The sequence below is a fragment of the Phaseolus vulgaris genome, chromosome 3 (assembly GCF_000499845.2).
Source record: "Phaseolus vulgaris cultivar G19833 chromosome 3, P. vulgaris v2.0, whole genome shotgun sequence".
Lineage (NCBI taxonomy): Eukaryota > Viridiplantae > Streptophyta > Magnoliopsida > Fabales > Fabaceae > Phaseolus > Phaseolus vulgaris.
In genome coordinates this window covers 41,472,980-41,491,971 of record NC_023757.2, presented here as the reverse complement: position 1 = coordinate 41,491,971, position 18,992 = coordinate 41,472,980, and the positions used below count along the sequence as shown (strand labels likewise).

The following is an 18,992-nucleotide window of genomic DNA, read 5'->3' as shown; positions in this document are numbered from 1 at the left end:
CTTGGTTTCCGCGTATGACGATATTGCCGCCACCGACGCTGTCCTAACTAAACTACCAACTTTTTTTTATTTTATTTTCTTTTTTAAAACATCACTTTACAATATGCTTAATGTAAGGGCTTCATCGTTTATGCTTCTTTTTTTCTAGAATAACTTCATCTGTGTGCTTAAAAACACAACTTTCTCAATTATCTATTAATATTTATTCATGGTTTTTTTGTATTAGGTAAAGGAAGTTACTATGTATATTATATTTATAAAGATTAAAAAAAGGATGATTAAATGTATATCAATAAGTAACAGATTATATTTATGAAACTTACACTTTTCTTTTTGGTAAAATATTTTTTACTTCCTTATCATTTTAGCAATTTTAAATTTTACTGTTTTCATTTGGATCCTTTAAATTTACAATATTATCCGATACGACCGTTTTATCACTTCAATACTAACACGTTAAATTTTTCAATCTTAAAATAATTAATTTTAATATAATCTGATTCAAAATCATAGTGTTTTTTAATTATTTATTCTAACCATTTTTAATTATAAAAATTATTAACTTTTAGAAAAGCCCAAAAATGTTTCTTTCCAAAATGAGTTCTCCACACACATTCGCAGCATCAAATATTTCATTTATTTAAGTTGACTCTTCACATTTATTTTCTTAATAAATTGGTTCTTCATGTACACACAAGATATTATCATTTAGTATAATACATAATGAAGAGATATTTTGAGAAAATATCAAAGTTTCAAGATTATTTTTGTACTGAAAGACATTGTTAAAAGAAAGTCCAACACACATAATTTTAATTAAGTATTAAAAAATAATTAAATATAAAACATTATCATATTTCATCTAAAAGACGATATAAGATTGTACAATCTTATTTTACGTCTAATAAGCATTGGTATATTCATATAAAACACATAAATTTAAGCTAACTTCATACTACATAAGTTTCTATATGTTTATTCTATGTATTCTATGTTACAGGGAATTTTTGTTACTTTTGTCTACCGAGAAGATCCGATCAAGTATAAGTCACATCAGATGTTCTTTTGGTTGAAGAGTTAAAGTTGTTTTCTTTAACAACTTCCTAATGCTGACATTGTCAACTTTGGAAAAAACTATTTGTTTTGTTGGACTTTGCCCTTCAGACAAATTCAAGTAAAGACCCACTACCTAAGAAGAAATAAGTACATTCAGTTATTGTGATATTGCATAAAGAATAAAAGATCCATTAATATTGCAAAAAAGTGCATTTTATGCATCCTTCATGTCAAGCTCATCGGATGCAAGAATATCACTTAACTGTGTTGGACAAAAATAGATTTACAATAACTATATTCTTCATCGCCTATTTAAATTCATCCATCAAGAAGAAGCAAGAGAGAGATCACATTGTATAGTAAAAAAATGTTGCTCAAATTTCTACACCACAAAAAGCTTCATAAAGAACATTGTTCTTGTTCACTTAGCAAACTATAAGAGATTGCATAAATCATGTATACATCAAAAGACATTATCTCTCTCTAGTGATAACCTTGTGATTTGTTGATCACTCTTTAGACAAATTCTTAATCTTAGTCAATAGTGGATATTTGGCAAAGAATACTTAATTATTAGCCACGAGTAGTTGCTATTCAAATAATACCCTTAAACAGGTTAACTAGGAATGACTACATCTTGAAAGAATACTCAGTTTTAACTAAGAGTGACTAAGAGCCAAAGAATACTCAAAGGGTTAACCAAAAGTGGCTAAGAGTCCAGATAATACTCATGGGGTTAGCTAGAAGTAGTTACGAGCCCAATAAATACTAAATGGGTTAACTAGAAGTGGCTATAATCCAAAACAATAATCGTTCATAACTTCACAACATTACTCTGTTTAGTGGAACTTCATTTGTTGATTGACCCGTATAAAACTATTATGTGATTGTGTATCTTTCTTTCTCCCTATCTCCTTTAGTTTGTATGTTATTAATATTTGCACTAAATTAAGAAGAAGAGTTATTGTAAGAATTAACTTATAAAATACTCAACACAAAATATTTGGTAAGTTATAAAGCTCCAGTTATCACATTCCATGAGACATAATATAGGTTAAAAGGTTATTAATAGATCGTTTGTCATACAAAACTATTGTTTGAGTAATCATCATCAAACAATATTTACAAAAAAAATATAAAAATTTATTAAAACTCATTTTAACTTTCATTTCTTATGTTTTTCCTATTTTTCACATATATCGTAACCAATAGTTATGACATTATATAATATTCATTTTCATCATAAAACTAACATGTTTTCTGATAGTTTCCTACACTATATTAAAACTAGGTTTACTATAAACTTTTTCTCTCATTCCTTCTATTTACAGAATATCTGACTTATATATGTGAGACTTAGGTTAACATAAATTGGGTATGGGCCTATCCTAACATTATTATTTGCCCCAGAAGTCACTTTGTCCTCAAAGTGGGACCTTGGTATTAGTTGGGTCATTGGAAGGTGATTGGACTGGTGTATGTGAGCCTGGGTTTGGTTATTGGGTGGGGTGTATTGGAGCTGGCACGGGGGTGCAGGAATAGTTTGGGCCGCGAAAGGTGAATTGGGCTTGGTAGTGGGTGTTGGGTTATTAAGGTTGGTAGGAGGGGTTGCGGTTGCTTCAGAATTAGGGTTTGGAGTGGATGAACGACCTCTTGATCGTTCTCATGAAGGGCTTGACATTTTTTAGAAAGTCGATAGTGCATATATTTGTTTCTGTAAAATCAATGTTTTGAGATGGAAAAAAAAAATATGAGTCAATTTAAGAGCAACATCCTCATTAGCATCCATGACCTCTCTTTACGTTTTTTTTTTCTCTTTTAAGGAAAAGTTACTTCGATAGGTTTCCATATACACCATCATCATGTTTGTATTAGTATAGAGGGAAACGAGTTCTAAATGGAAGGATGTGACACCATAGATTTAAATTAATGTTTTTCAAATTACAAGATGTAGGGATCACTAATCATAAGATTCTATCATTATTAAATTAATTACGTATAATTGCGTACAATAATTGCATACAATAATTTTGAATAATATTGGTAATTATTATTTCTTTAATTTGAATAACAACGAATTTTCAAAGCAAAACACAAGTTTCAAGTTAAAACTTATATTGATTGATGATATGAGGTGATTATAAAAATAATATAGCATGATATGTATCAAACCTTGAATTGACTTCATGTAGTGGTTGTGTCGCTGTGTATACGAGACATGACCGAATATCTTTAGGAAATATTCCTCCATGAAAAGATACTCCTTTTTTATAAGCAAATCCACGAAGAAGGGTACGAATACCACTTGGGGCGAATATTTCATATCGATAATATTCAATCTGAGAGCATGCAGGGAGGATGACACTAGGAGGCGTTGGTGTCCAAGAACTGTTACTAGCTGTACGCACAAAAGCATGTCAACTGGATGGAATATCAAGAGGACCACATCCACAAGTGGAGTCGGAAGTATGACACTGAGGTCGTGCTTTAAATCCGTATCTAAATATATCATTATAATGTCTAGTATCTCATCCATATAAACTCTAATTAAGATCTTTACCCTTTTTTCCTGTACCAAACTTTGGTCAACTCTCCTTCTACAACGTTCACACGCTCGCTTGGTATTAATGTACAAATCTTGTGCTTTGGCCAAATCTTCATCTTCTAGAGGAAGTAAGAATTTTAACGAACAACCTCTTGATCGTTCTGGCGAAGGGATTGACATTTTTTAAAAAATCGGTAGTGCATGTATTTGTTTATATAAAATCAATGTTTTGAGATGAAAAAAATATATGAGTAAAGTAGCATCCTCATCCGCAATCATGAATGTAAGGATGTGACCATGAATTTAAATTAATGTTTTTCAAATTACAAGTTAATTATGTAGAGATGACTAATAATAAGATTCTATCATTATTAAATTAACTGCGTACAATAACGTACAATAATTGCATACAATAATTGTGTATAATTTGATCATTGTTATTTGAATAACCGCGACTTTTCAAAGCAAAACACAAGTTTCATGTCACGAACTCAATTAAGTAATGGAAACCTGCACAATCTAATATAGTTATTGATTGATGATATGAGGTGATTATAAAATTAATATAGCATGATATGTATCAAACCTTGAATTGGCTTCGTGTGGTGGTCGTGTCGTTGTGTATACGAGACATGACCGAATTTATTCAGGAGATATTCCTTTATGAAAACATAGTCCTATTTTAGAAGCAAATCCACGAAGTGTACGATGAACTAAAATACTACCAGGGGCGAATATTTCATACCGATAATATTCAACCTGAGAGCCTGTTGAGGAGGCGTTGGTGTCCAAGAACAGTTGCTAGTTGTACGCACAAAAGCATGTCTACTATATGGAATATCAAAAGGAAATATTTACCATTTTTCCTGTACTGAACTTTGGTTAACTCTCTTTCTACAACATTCTCACACTTGATATTAATGTACAAATCTCGTGCTTTAGCCAAATCTTCATCTTCTAGAGGAAGTAAGATTTTTGACGAACAACCTCTTGATCGTTTTCTTAAAGGGCTTGACAGTTTTAGAAAATCGGTAGTGCATATATTTGTTTCTATAAAATCAATGTTTTAGATGGAAAAAAATATATGACTAAATTTAATAGCAGCATACTCATCAACAGTCATGACCTCTCTTTACCCTTTTTTTCTCTTCTAAGGAAACTTGTTAATATATGTTAAAACTTGTTGTCACGAACTCAAATAAATAATGGAAACCTCTGCACAATCTAATATAGTTAATGATTGATGATATGAGGTGATTATAAAAATAATATAGCATGATATGTATCAAACCTACGAACTCAAATAAATAATGGAAACCTCTGCACAATCTAATATAGTTAATGATTGATGATATGAGGTGATTATAAAAATAATATAGCATGATATGTATCAAACCTTAAATTGGTTTCGTGTGCTGTGTATACGAGACATGAACGAATTTATTTTGAAGATATTCCTCCATGAAAACATACTCATTTTCTAAAAGCAAATCCACGAAGGGTATGATAATATTCAACCTAAGAACCTACAGGGAGGATGGCACTGGGAGGCGTTGGTGTCCAATAACCATTGCTTGTTGTACGCACAAAAGCATGTCTTCTAGATGGAATATCAAGAGGACCACATCCACGATGAACAAAGTCCTTCAAATTATACTAAGTGGAGTCGAAAATATGACCCTGAGGTTGTTCTTTAAATCCCTCGCTAAATATCTCATTATAATGTCTAGTATCCCATCTATATAGATGCTTATGAAGATCTTTACAATTTTTTCCTGTACCGAACTTTGGTCAACTCTCCTTCTAAAACATTCACACGTTTGATATTAATGTACAAATATCGTGCTTTGGCCAAATCTTCATCTTTTAGAGGGAAGTAAGAATTTTGAAGAACAAGGTCTTGATCGTTCTCGTGAAGGGCTTGACATTTTTTAGAAAATCGATAGTGCATATATTTGTTTCTATAAAATCAAAGTTTTGAGATGGAAAAAAATGTATGAGTAAATTTAAAAGTCGCATCCTCATCAGCATTCATGACCTCTCTTTACCATTTTTTTCTCATATTAAAATAACTGCGTACAATAACGTACAATAATTGCATACAATAATTGTGTATAGTTTGATCATTATTATTTGAATAATCGCAGCTTTTCAAAGCAAAACACAAGTTTCATGTTAAAAATTGTTGTCACGAACTCAAAGAAATAAAGAAAACCTGCACAATATAATATAGTTAATGGTTGATGATATGAGGTGATTATAAAAATAATATAACATGATATGTATCAAACTTTTAATTGGCTTATGTGGGTGTCGTGTCGCTATGTATACGAGATATGACTAAATTTATTTAGGAGATATTCCTCCATGAAAACATACTCATTTTTTGAAGCAAATCCACGAAGGGTACGATGAACTAAAATACCACTAGAGGCGAATATTTCATACCGATAATATTCAACCTAAGAGCCTACTGAGGAGGCGTTGGTGTACAAGAACATTTCTTAAGCATGTACACATGTTCTGGATTTTTGTGATCTTCAAACCCTGGAGGCCGAGATACAAACACCTCTTCATTAATGTAGCCATTTAGAAATGCACTCTTGACATCCATTTGAAACAGCTTGAAACCTTGTATGCTGGAAAATGCTAGAAGTAGTCTGACAGCTTCAAGACGTGCTACTGGTGCATAGGTTTCACCAAAATCAATACCTTCTTCTTGGTTATAACCTTTAGCAACCAACCTTGCTTTATTTCTAGTGATAGTTCCATGTTCATCCATCTTGTTCCTGTACACCCACTTGGTTCCTATGATGTTCATCTCATGCTTTCTTGGAACCAAAGTCCACACTTCATTGTATTCAAACTGGTTCAGCTCTTCCTGCATTGCTGTTATCCAATTGTTGTCTTGCAGTGCTTCTTCCAGGCTTTTAGGCTCAATCTGTGACACAAAAGCCATTATTCTGCAGAAATTGTTGAGTGAATTCCTTGTTGAGACTCCTTTCTCAATTTTACCAATTACATTGTCAAGAGTGAGATCCCTTGGAGTCTTCCATTCTTTAGGCAGTCCTGCATTCACAGTAGATTCTTTGATAAAATTTGAATTAGTTGTATCAAGCTCACTAGATTGATTCTGTTGCGTAATGGTTCTTAAATCATCCATACCAGGTTCGTCCATAATAGATTTGGGCACAGAAAAATTTGTTTCATCAAATACAACATGTATAGATTCTTCAACTGCAAGCAATCTTTTGTTATACACTCTATAAGCATGACCATTTATAGCATATCCAATATGTATTCCTTCATCTGATTTAGGATCAAATTTCCCTAGATTATCTTTACCATTATTTAAAACAAAGCATTTGCAGCCAAACACCCTAAGATGACTAATGTTAGGCTTCCTACCTTTATACAATTCATAGGGAGTTTTCTTAAGAATTGGTCTAATCAATGTTTTGTTAAGCACATAAGAAGCAATGTACACAGCATCAGCCCAAAAGTAAGTAGGTAAACCAGATTCATTTAGCATAGTCCTAGCTAACTCTTCTAGAGATCTATTCTTTCTTTCAACAACACCATTTTGTTGGGGTGTCCTAGGAGCAGAATAACTATGTATGATCCCATGTTTTTCACAATATTTATCAAACTTTGCATTTTGAAATTCTCCTCCATGATCACTACGAATCTGTTTTATCCTATTTTCATTTTCATTATGCAAAACCTTAGCTAGTTTCTTAAAGGCTTTATATGCATCATTTTTAGAAGCAAGAAACAAAGTCCATGTATATCTTGAAAAGTCATCAACAATCACCAAAGCATAGTAATTTCCAGCTAAGCTAGCAGTCCTAGATGGTCCAAACAAGTCCATATGCAAAACATCCAAAGCTTTATTTGAAGAAACCATATCTTTTGATTTAAAGGTAGTTCTAACCTGTTTTCCCTTTACACAAGCATCACACAATCTGTTATTTTGAAACTTTATGTTTGGTAAACCAGAAACAAGTTCCTTAGACCTTAGCTTATTCAAGTGATTTGTGTGAATATGAGCTAGCCTCCTATGCTACAGCCATGACTCATCATTTTTAGACAACAAACACTCGTTTTCAGAACAACTCTTTATAATATCTAAGAGATAGATGTTATTTACCCTTTTTCCAGTGAACAGCACCTTACCAGAAATTTCATTTGAAATTGTACAAGTGTTGGCTTCGAAATTGACCTTGTATCCCTTGTCACACAACTGGCTAATGCTTAGAAGACTATGTTTTAGCCCTTCAACATACAATACATTCTCAATAGTGGTTGAGTTTTTAGTACCAACATCTCCTCTTCCAAGAATTTTTCCTCTATTGTTATCTCCATATGTGACATGCCCTTCAGCTTTGAGTTTCAGATTTATGAACCGAGTCACATCACCAGTCATGTGCTTTGAGCAGCCACTGTCAAGGTACCACTGATTTCTCCTGCTGTTTTTCTGCAACAAAACAGATTTAGCACATATGGTACCCCTTTAGTCTAGGGTCCAACATGATTAATATCTTTCCTTAGGAAGCCATTTGGTCAATCCTTTAGGAACAAGGTACCTCCTAGCTTTACATGTTCTAGATACATGACCAGACTTCATACAATAAAAACATGTTGCAGTATGCATTGTCTTTGAATAACTGAGAGAGGAAAAACCTATTTTGGAAGGAACAAAGAAACTAGACAGCTTTTTCACATTACTTTTCATTTCAGGATTATATCCTAGACCATTTTTATTGAAAACAGCATTCTGTGAACCTAATAAGGTTTCAAGGTTTTCTCTTCCTTTAGTGAAATTTGAGAGAGTTTTTAACAAATATTCAACTTGTTTTTCCAGCTTCTTACAATTATCACAGGTTTTAATTGATGCATGCAAACATGTTAATTCAAGGCTAACCAATTCAGTTTTAGCTTTGTGCAATTCATCTTCAAGAGCTTTGACCTTAGGTTCAAGTACCCTATTTATTCTATTCAATCTGTTGCACATTATAGCCAACCTATTTGCTTCATAATGTGTTTCCTTAAAAGCTATTAACAGTTGATCATAGTTCTCAGAATCAGTGGAAAAATCACTTACTGAGTCAGAGTTGGATCCTTCATCATTCACCATGAAGCACAAATTTGCTTCTTCACTTTCAGTTGAGGAATTACTGGATGAGGATACATCATTTTCTTCCCATGAGATGTATGCTTTTCTACCTTTGCCTTTGTCACTCTTCTTGCTTGCTGATTTTTCTTTATGTTGATTGTTTGGACAATCAGCTTTTATATGACCTGGTTTACCACATCCAAAGCACGTGTAATAGGAAGAATTTGAATCATTAGGTTGTTTAGAGTACCTCTTTCTTTGTTGAGTTCTGTCACGATTTTTCTTTCTAAGAAACCTACTGAATTTTCTGGTGAGCAGACTCACGGTCTCATCATGTTCAGGATCAACTTCTTCCTCACTTGTATCATGTTCCATGGTAGTTTTCAGAGCAATTCCTTTGGCCTTCTTCTCCACTGTTTCTTGTTCTTTCAATCTTTTCAGCTCTATTTCATGCTCTATCAGCTTTCCAAAAAGTGCAGCAGTGGACATCTTGGATAAATCTCTGGATTCTGAGATTGCTGTTACCTTAGGCTGCCAGCTCCTATCAAGGCATTTTAGTACCTTTATGTTAAGCTCTTCCTTGTCAAAGATTTTACCAAGGCCAGTGAGGTGATTTACAATGTGTGTAAATCGTTTCTGCACATCTGCAATACTTTCTTCTATTTGCATTCTGAACAGCTCATACTCCTGAATTAGTGAGTGCTTCCTTGCCCGTTTCACATCATCAGTTCCTTCATGAGTCACCTCTAGTACATCCCACATCTCTTTAGCTGAGTTACATTGAGAGACTCTAAAGAACTCATCCATGTTCAGTGCAGATGTGATGATATTCTTGGCTAAGGAGTCATATTGGGCCTTCTTCTTCTCGGTTTCACTCCATTCAGACCAAGGCTTCTTTATTGTTTCATCTTTGACAACCTGCATAGGTATAAAAGGTCCACTGACCACTGCATCCCAGATTCCCATGTCAATAGACTCCATAAAGATCTTCATCCTGATTTTCCAGAAAGCATAGTTAACACCACCAAACATAGGAGGTCTATTAATAGATGCACCTTCAGCAAAAGGCATTTTAAACTCAGACATCATGCATGCACTTGAGCAAAATACAAGCCCTAGCTCTTGATACCAATTGTTGGATCTATTAGTGTCTAAGTTCAAGAGGGGGGGGGGGTGAATTGAGCTTATAAAATTTTCGCAGGAACACACAATTTTCAGTATACCAGAGGCAAAAAGAACAGATTGTTTTTGCATGAAACAGATTGATTCTTCAGAGCAGTCTAGCACAATTTGAATTTGTTCAATGTAGAATTGTGATTAACAGAGAATTACAACAGAGTCAGATCAGCTGAATATTATGAGGATGAATGATACAATTATGCTTAGAAATCAAACAAATTTACTCAACACAAGGTTCTAAGGAGAATGGTTCTTTCTCAGATTTTAATGAATAGACTGTTTGTTCACATATCACTTAAACCATCATATACAACTGCCTTGTTTGTGATTAGAAAGCTGAAGAACAGTTTTTACTTAAACCCAGAATTAACAGATTCAATTTCAAAAGAACAGATTTAGTTCTTGACAGAATTAAGCAAAACCAGAAATGAGTGTAGGGATGAGAAGAAAGGCACACAAGTTTTTATACTGGTTCACTCATACAGAGCTACGTCCAGTCTCACCTTACCCCAAGGTGGAATTCACTAAAAACAGTACCAATTACTTACAATCAGCAGTTCTTGAACACTACAAGAACAACACCAACAATGCTGAAAAACCTTATTTCAGCACACCTTGCACTCCAAGAAACCCTATCAAGGAGTGACTAACATTTACACCTTTACAAAACAGAATTAAGGAAAGATTACACCTGAAAAGAAGATGCAAGAACTCAAAACCAGTAGTTCAATTTGCTGCAGAACTGCACCAGCACCTTCACCAAGATCAAAGGTTTCCTAGAACAAGCACACTTGAAAATCTCTTTGGAAAACCTTTCAAAAATCTTTCAATCCTTCTTCTCACATGGAAATTGTTTGATTTCTGTCAAAAACGTAATTGCTCAGTCCTTTTTCATGTGAGAGAGACTTTTCTTTATATAGAAAACAGTTTCTAACTTCTTTTCAAAAAACAGTTGAAAAGCAGTTATGAAAACAACAAATTCATTTTTGAACTTAACAGATTTATTTTGTGAAAACCGCCAACTCAGCTTTAACTGAGATAACTAACTAAGCTTTACCTGTGGTGCCCTAACAGAATTTTAGAAAAGTCTTTTAACAGAGAAGAAATAAACCGATTCTTTCTCCATAAAACAGATTTATTTTTTGTACTGATTTAAAACTTTTAAGAACACTTTTAAAAGCTTTTCAAAAACTCTTTAACCAGATCATGTGCTTGATCTAGACTTGGTTAGGCATCTAGAATGGGTCATACAGCAAAAGGCAACCTTACACAATTACAAGCCTACTAAACCTATTACAAACTTCAAAGCAAACTAGCTATTTTTCTACATCAAACACACACAACACTAGGTAGAGAAGAGACTTCATCCATCTTCAACAATTCCTCCATGAAAACATACTCTTTTTTTACAAGCAAATCCACGAAAATATTTCATACCGGTAATATTCAACCTGAGAGTCTGCAGGGAGGATGGCACTGGGAGGCGTTGGTGTCCAAGAACCGTTGCTTGTTGTACGCACAAAAGCATGTCTACTAGATGGAATATCAAGATGACCACATCCACGATGAACAAAGTCCTTCAAATTATAGTAAGTGGAGTCGAAAATATGACCCTGAGGTCATGCTTTAAATCCTTCACTAAATATCTCATTATAATGTCTAGTATCCCATCTATATAGACGCTTATGACGATCTTTACCATTTTTTCCTGTACCGAACTTTGGTCAACTCTCCTTCTACAACATTCACACGTTTGATATTAATGTACAAATCTTGTGCTTTGGCCAAATCTTCATCTTCGAGAAAGTAAGAATTTTGACGAACAACCTCTTGATCGTTCTCGTGAAAGGTTTGACATTTTGTAGAAAATCGGTAGTCCATATATTTGTTTCTATAAAATAAATGTTTCAATAATTATGTAGGGATCACTAATGATGAGATTCTATCATTATTAAATTAATTGCGTACAATAATGTACAATAACGTACAATAATTGCATACAATAATTATTTGTAATTTGATCATTATTATTTGAATAACTGTGGTTTTTCAAAGCAAAACACAAGTTTCAAGTTAAAACTTATTGTCACGAACTCAAGAAACCTACACAATATAATATAGTTAATGATGGATGAGATGAGGTGATTATAAAAATAATATAGCATGATATGTATCAAAATTTAATATTTGAAAAAAAAACTTAATTTCATTTATTTGTAGTTTTACTATGAGATGCAAAGATGTAATGGGCTTGTTAAGTTCATTAGTACTATCACAAGCCATCGTTTTTTTTTATGTGATCTTATTTTTCAATATGATAGAACTCAACTTTATTTTATTAATATGATTGTATTAGTGAAAAAGTTTAGTAACAATTTGCATTACAAAGAGAAAGAGAAAAAATAATTCATTGAATCAAATGTTTCGTTTAAAAATAATAAAAGTTATATATAATAACAAACATACTAACAAGATGAACAAACAAAAATATAATATTTGATTATATATGATATTCATAATATCTGAAAATTAAATAATTGATTGTATATAATTATATTTCATTCTGATATCCCTTCAAGTTAGAGAATAAATGTTTATGATTCTCAATTTGTCAATGAAACTATTGAAGAGAACAATAGAAAGTGCATTTGTGAATATATCAGTTATTTGATGCTCAATTCTAACATGAATGAGAGTCAATAGTTACTTTTGAACAAATTCATGAATGAAATGACAATCGATATCTATATGTTTGGACCTCTCATGTCTTATGGTGAGAGGGATTAAAGGTAAAGTGCATGACAGATTTGTTATTACAAAAGAGTATAATTGTATAATTGAAACTACTTCATTGACCACTTATAAAACATGTTATTATGATTCTACTAAAGACTTGGATATAGTATATTCTTTGACAAACTTCCAAGAAATTAGAGAATCATCAAAGAAAACACAAAAGCAGTGATTGATTTTTCGGTATCTAAACAACTGCCCCAATATGCATCAACATATTGTGAAAGATGAAATTTTTTGTTGATGGAGAAAAAGAGACTTTGACCTGGAGTGGACTTCATGTACTTTAATAAGCGATGAACTACAAAATTTTCTAAAGGCAAATCATCAATAAGGGGCAAAAAAATTATCATATCATCAATAAAGGAGGAAGAATCTCTAGAAGAAGTCATTTCTTTAAAAAAATATTGTTTCATGAAAGAGAAATCCCTTAAAATAAAAAATTGTTTGGTCTCTTGGTTGTACAGGTTGTATCCCTTGTAGCTAGCTAGTAGAATAACCAACAAAAATAGATTGAATGACATGAGGATTAAATTTGTTTCTAGAAGAGGGAAAAGTTGCTCAGCCAAACATCCAAAAGTCTTTAATGATTGATAATTAGGTTTGAATTCATATAAAACCTGATAAGGTGATATCTATTGTAGTAAGGATGGAGGGATCCTATTGATAAAAAAGAGAGTAGTGGAAACACATTAAATAGGTGTTGGTGTTTTCTCTCAACTATTGAGTTTTGTTGAGGTCTCTCCCCACAAGAAAATTGATGTAAAGTTGCTAGAATTTTTACTAATATGGATTCGAAGGAAATTAATAAGGATGACAAATGAACTCATGTCGTCAATATTGTTTGAATCATCTTGATTTTAATGGAAAATTCATACATTGAATGGGTACGGTTATGAGTATGGGTAATATCCGATCTTTTAATTTGGATACAGAGACAAGGATGAGTATGTACATACTCACCCTATTCACATACTCATTATAATGTCGGTCAACGTTCTCATACTTGTTTTCGTTTTAGATTGCTAATTTATATGTAACCTAAAAAAGTTTATATTAATTTTTATTTTGTTATTAGTTTCATAACTTATTTCTAAGGTACACATTTGATCATTTTTACTCTTTTCTATAATCGTTTAACTTTTATCCAATTCTTATTTGAGATTTATACTATTATAATTTTTTTAAAATATTTAACATTAGATAAAAGAAAATATGTATGGTTTGACATTAAATCCATAATAATGATACTTTTATTGTGATTTTTATTTTTTTAAAAACTTATTTAATTAATATTTGAAATAGTAAGGTATGATCTATATATACTCTCTAGACACCAGAAAAAAAAATATATACATAAAAGAGGAATGAGAGAGAATGGAAAAGTGAGACTTACACCCCACCTCACTGTCATCCTCTTTGATTAAATTGTCATTAAAATATTTAAATAATTTCTTAATATCTTTATTCAACGTCTTTTTCTTACTTCAAACTAGTAACAATTTGAATAACTAACTCCTATGAAGCCTAGCTAGACATAAATTAGTAATGGGTGGATGATTTTAATTTCTAACAGTTTAGTTTAATTCATTCAAAGTGTAACTATTAAAAGCTTCAAATTAAATTCTATCACTCTTACTAGCTTGCACTCGAGTAACATTTTGTATTTCATTGATAAGCAAATCCAATACCCAGTTTTTTCTATCCTTCAACCTTGAAAGCGAAAGCACAGATGATAATAGAAATGAAAACTTAAAATAATAATTTTCGCATGTTAAGCGTGGAAGAAAAAGTTTCTTAAAAAAGTGTCAAGGAAACATTGCATCCGAGAATAGATTAGTCCATTCATCAGACGTGGTCCCAAGGAAAAGAACCGCAAATACATTTCTAGAAGTAACCAGTGGCTTTCTGCCATAAGAAAACAAAGCAAACGAGTGAGATTCTCTTAGATCATTGAATATATATATAATTTATACATGAAAACTCCAGAGAGGTATTGCTATCGGGAAAGCTAGTTGGCATATTAAACCAATACCGAAACTATACAAATTAAATTGAAGTTGGTTGCTATCCAAGCAGCTGTGATGGCCATGAATCTGCTGCTGTGGGATACCTAGCATGCGGTTTACTGACAACAGAAGTAGAATTTGGCGCGACTTCGTTAACATTAGGAGCTGGAAAAGAAGCTTGAAGATCAGGACGAAAAGGGACAAGCAAAACTGCAGATCCTTGCTGCAAGTTAGGTTCCATGGTAGGCAATTGGACACTCTGTCCTAGAAAATTTGACTGCTCCAGTGGCTCAAGTTCCGAATGTGGTACATTCAGGTCTGGTTTAGATTGAGCAACTCTTGCCTGTATCTCTCCTTGAAGTTTCTCAATTTGAGTTTCTAGGCTACAATTCTCCTCCTTCAGCTCATTTTTCTCCATAGTCACCTGCCCAAGGAAGGAATCATGTCAAATTCAAAGAGATACACGTATACAGTGTGACACTACATCAACTTATGAATTTAAAAAATATGATGAGATGTTAATTAGCTCGAGGAACTGGCCGAAAGATTAAGTAAATATAAAGTATTTCATGACATCCACATACTATTTAAGACGCAGCACTCCCAAAAGGGTAAAACTGAAGGAGGAAAAAGAGACTCAATCTTACATAATGCGATTCAGACAAGAGTGTGACGTTCTCTTTCTTGAGGGACTCGATCTGAGAGAGCAAGTCTTTTAGCAACCTAGAAGCTTCACACAATATAGAAGCCTTTCCATTGTTCTCATTTACGTCTACCCTCACCAAAAAAAATCCAAGAAAAGGAAGATAAAAAACACTTAAAATCATGTTGAGTACTAGAAACCAAGGATGTAAAGTTTGAACATATTCAAGATATATGATGGTGGAACAAGAGGTTACCAAGTGCACTGGCAAGATCAAGAAAGAGTTCATTCAAATGTTCACGTTTCATTTTCTCCCTTTCAGCCTTGTGAATTTTCCTGGGGACTTTCCCTTGGTTCATTTTACCAGAAGAAGACCTGAAGCAAATCAAGTTTACAAGAACTGAATCCAGATGAAGAACCTGTAATTCCACATAAAACTACTCATGCAAGAGATGAACTTGTAATTCCACATAAAATAGTCATGCCAGAGAAGAGAGAATGTAGTTATTAGTACTGTTCTCCTGTGTGGATACACTTATCAATATGTAATTATAAGAGAAAGTAAAATAAATTAAGTTTCTCCCATATATTAAGATAGTTTAAACATAAATTAAAAACATTTTTTTTGGAAAAACTACGTGAAGAACTTGTATAAATTAGGTATTTTATAAGTTAATTTTAATTTTTAGAAGAAACTTCATTTTTTTTCTTTGCATTTTCATTTCTTACAAGTTATTATTTGAGAAATTTATCCAGGACTCCACTGCTTTTTATCAATAATTCTGGTAAAATTTAATTTTTGTTCTAACAAGTAAAGCCAGAGCAAATAACTAATAGCTTTACAGTTTTAAACACAGAAGAATAAATTTTATATTTCTACTTGCATCAAATCAATAGATCAAATGTTTCAGACCATTTCAGTAAATTTCTTCATATAAATTTGAACCAAAGAATTACAAAAGGAATTCGCAATGTGAAAAAACTACCAGCCCCTATTACATTCATTTGAAATAAGAAACATCATGAGCATACGAGATCTTGTTTCTGCAGTTATCACAATGAAATGGCATATCAGACTATCATTGCCTGTTCATGAAAACATTAGAATAACTGACCTGCTTTTTGATGTCTCAACAGCCGGAGCCACACTCTCTGATCCCATGTGAACAAAGCCTTCCAGCAACAAAATTTCAAAATTTTCTAAACTGGAGAAAACAAAACTACTTCAATACTGCGTGTTTTCCCTTTATAAGAAGCAAGGACAGGTAAATTGAACACCCCAAAAAATCGAATTTTCCTTTTAGAGTCCGATACCAAAGTAAAATCCATGTTTCCTGATACAATCAATTCCCTATCTAGCAATCCAATCAGATAAAGCGGTGGAAATAAGAAGAAGCCATGTTCCCAATTTTAATTTCCACAATTCATAGCAGCCAAACAGAGCATCCACAAATTCAGAGGATAAAAAAAAGAAAAGAGAAAGATTGCAGATACGCAGAAGAGAAAGTGGTTTTGCTTACCTAATGGCGGGGGAGATTGGACAGGAATAGAATTGGAACAGTGAAATAGAAGGATGGAGCTTGGAGTAAATAAGATAGTTGGAAAATGAAAATTAGGGCAGAAGAGAGAGAAAAGAGGATTGGGTTGTCGCGATGGAGTGTGGCGGAAGGGCACATGTCACACGAAGGCGCGTGGCCAGGTCAAGCTCGTTCACTGCAATCAGCAACCACCAATGAGTTCTCCACGTGATTATTTTTCTTTTCAACATTTTTTATTTACACAAAATTAAATTATAACCCACTAACTTTTCTTAATTTTTTTCTCCATGCCTTTCTTTATTTCTGATTTAACTCTAATTTGTTTAAAAGTACTGTATTCACATTTCTGTGTTTTGGATGGATTGTTTGAGAGTGAAAATGTGAAAAAAGTAATTATTTAAAAGTACCATTTTAATAAATTAAAAGAGAACAAAAATAAATTAAAAAATTATATGGCTTTATTTATTACATTTAATATTAATTTAATTATTTGTCGTTATTATTAATTATAGTTAACTAATTATCTATAAAATATACTTCAAAACATTTATTATTTCTGTATAATAAATTATTTTAAATCTTCGACTTCATGTTAAGATTATTTTTTTTCCTCATTTGTTACCATCAATATGAAAAAAAAAAACACTTTACATACTAAAAGAAAATTCACAAATAATTTCATATCAGCTTCTTCAATCCATCACTGTCTCCCCTCTCCTACATCCGCACGAACAAATTCTGAAGCAAATCTTAATGTCTTAAAAAATATTATAATGTATATGTTTATAAAAATATTATAAATGCTAAAAATATAAAATTAAACATTTTATGTTGTTATTTTTAAAATTGTAAGGAAATAGATGTTGCCACCTTAAGCTTAAATAAACTGTCAAATTAAAAAATATTTATATTTTTAAATTTAACAATGATAGTGTAAATATTTTTTAGTATTAATATATGAGATATTATCATCATTATAGAAGGTTTAATTTTGTTGAATATTATTTCTATTAAATAAATTATTTGTTTTAAAATTTAAAAATACTCTTTAAAATAAACTAATTGTGTTTAAAATTAATTTAAATAAAATATAAAAATAATATATTATGGAAGGAAAAATTAGAAATACAAAAAATATATTCCAAAATACATGTACAATTTTAAAGGATAAAAATAAATTTTTAGATTATATAAGGGTGCAGTTAAATTTTATGGGGTGCAGAATGCAAAATCCCAGCAGAGTGGCAGCTAAGCCCTTGAAGTCTTTGCAATAAAACTAAGAAACGTCCTCAAGAATGACCTTAGAGCCCAAAAGGTTTATTCTGCTGATGCTTCATATACTTTTAAAAACTTTTGCATCCTGTGTTATGGAAGAAATTGTGAAAACTAGAGTTGAAAGAAAATAAATAGTTAGAATATAGAAAAATACAGTGTACTTCGTAAATAAAAAATTAGAAATATTAGACATTAAAAAAAAATATGAATCCCACGTATTTTCATTTATTTTTCATTAATTTGAATGAACGGAAATTATCTCTACTTAGTGCTGATTGGATTTTGCAATTTCACCCATAATCAATTTTGAAATCAATGTCTTTTATACAGCTAAAAGAATAACCTAGTGCCAATTTGATATTACCAATAAAATTTAATTAGTTAAATATTTTTTATTATTTATTTTATTTTCCTTAAATCAAACACTTATATTTTTACTTTATTTATCAACTATTTCCTTTCATTCGTTTTTTAATTTATCTTATTTTGAACCTATTTTTTATATTCCAAACATATGGTCAGGGTCTAATATTTTAGTTTTGAGCACATATATACTTTTAATTTGTGTAAAAAAAATACAGTGTTTAATTTTTTAATGGAAGTTCTTGAATTTAACCTACCACTAAAAACATAGTATGGTAAAAGAGAAACTTAGCTTACAATTGTTGAAATGATGAAAAAGAAAAAAAAAAGAATGTGTTAGAGAATTGTGCAAAAGACGTATCCATACGTGCTGGCGTGTGACCTCCACAAGGATGCATAAGATCAAACCAAAGCTACACGGATTTTCCCAAGCGTGTGCTAACCAACCTCCCATCGCAACCACAGGATCATGTTT

The 18,992-nt window shown here is 32.0% G+C and overlaps 1 protein-coding gene across 2 annotated transcripts; it reads right to left on the bottom strand.

Moving 5' to 3' along the window:
- Positions 1-14,603: 14,603 nt before the first annotated feature.
- Positions 14,604-17,102, bottom strand: LOC137807776 (transcription factor bHLH47). Of its 2 annotated transcripts, none has more exons than XM_068608561.1 (5): positions 16,862-17,102; positions 16,457-16,546; positions 15,598-15,716; positions 15,346-15,470; positions 14,604-15,122 (listed from the first exon to the last, which is right to left on the bottom strand). In XM_068608561.1, exons 2-5 carry the CDS (start codon positions 16,501-16,503, stop codon positions 14,757-14,759), a joined length of 657 nt encoding a protein of 218 aa, XP_068464662.1. In that variant the 5' UTR covers positions 16,504-16,546; positions 16,862-17,102; the 3' UTR covers positions 14,604-14,756. The 2 variants fall into 2 exon arrangements, with proteins under 2 accessions (XP_068464662.1, XP_068464663.1); XM_068608562.1 differs by having other exon boundaries at positions 15,598-15,760; positions 16,862-17,088.
- Between the last annotated feature and the right edge of the window lie 1,890 nt (positions 17,103-18,992).

Coding starts and splice junctions, on each gene's coding strand:
- LOC137807776 (XM_068608561.1), bottom strand. CDS start 16,503: ATGGGATCAGAGAGTGTGGCTCCGGCTGTTGAGACATCAAAAAGCAG. Junction 15,471..15,597: donor TGATCTTGCCAGTGCACTTG/GTAACCTCTTGT, acceptor TGGTGAGGGTAG/ACGTAAATGAGAACAATGGA. Junction 15,123..15,345: donor TCTTGTCTGAATCGCATTAT/GTAAGATTGAGT, acceptor TTCCTTGGGCAG/GTGACTATGGAGAAAAATGA.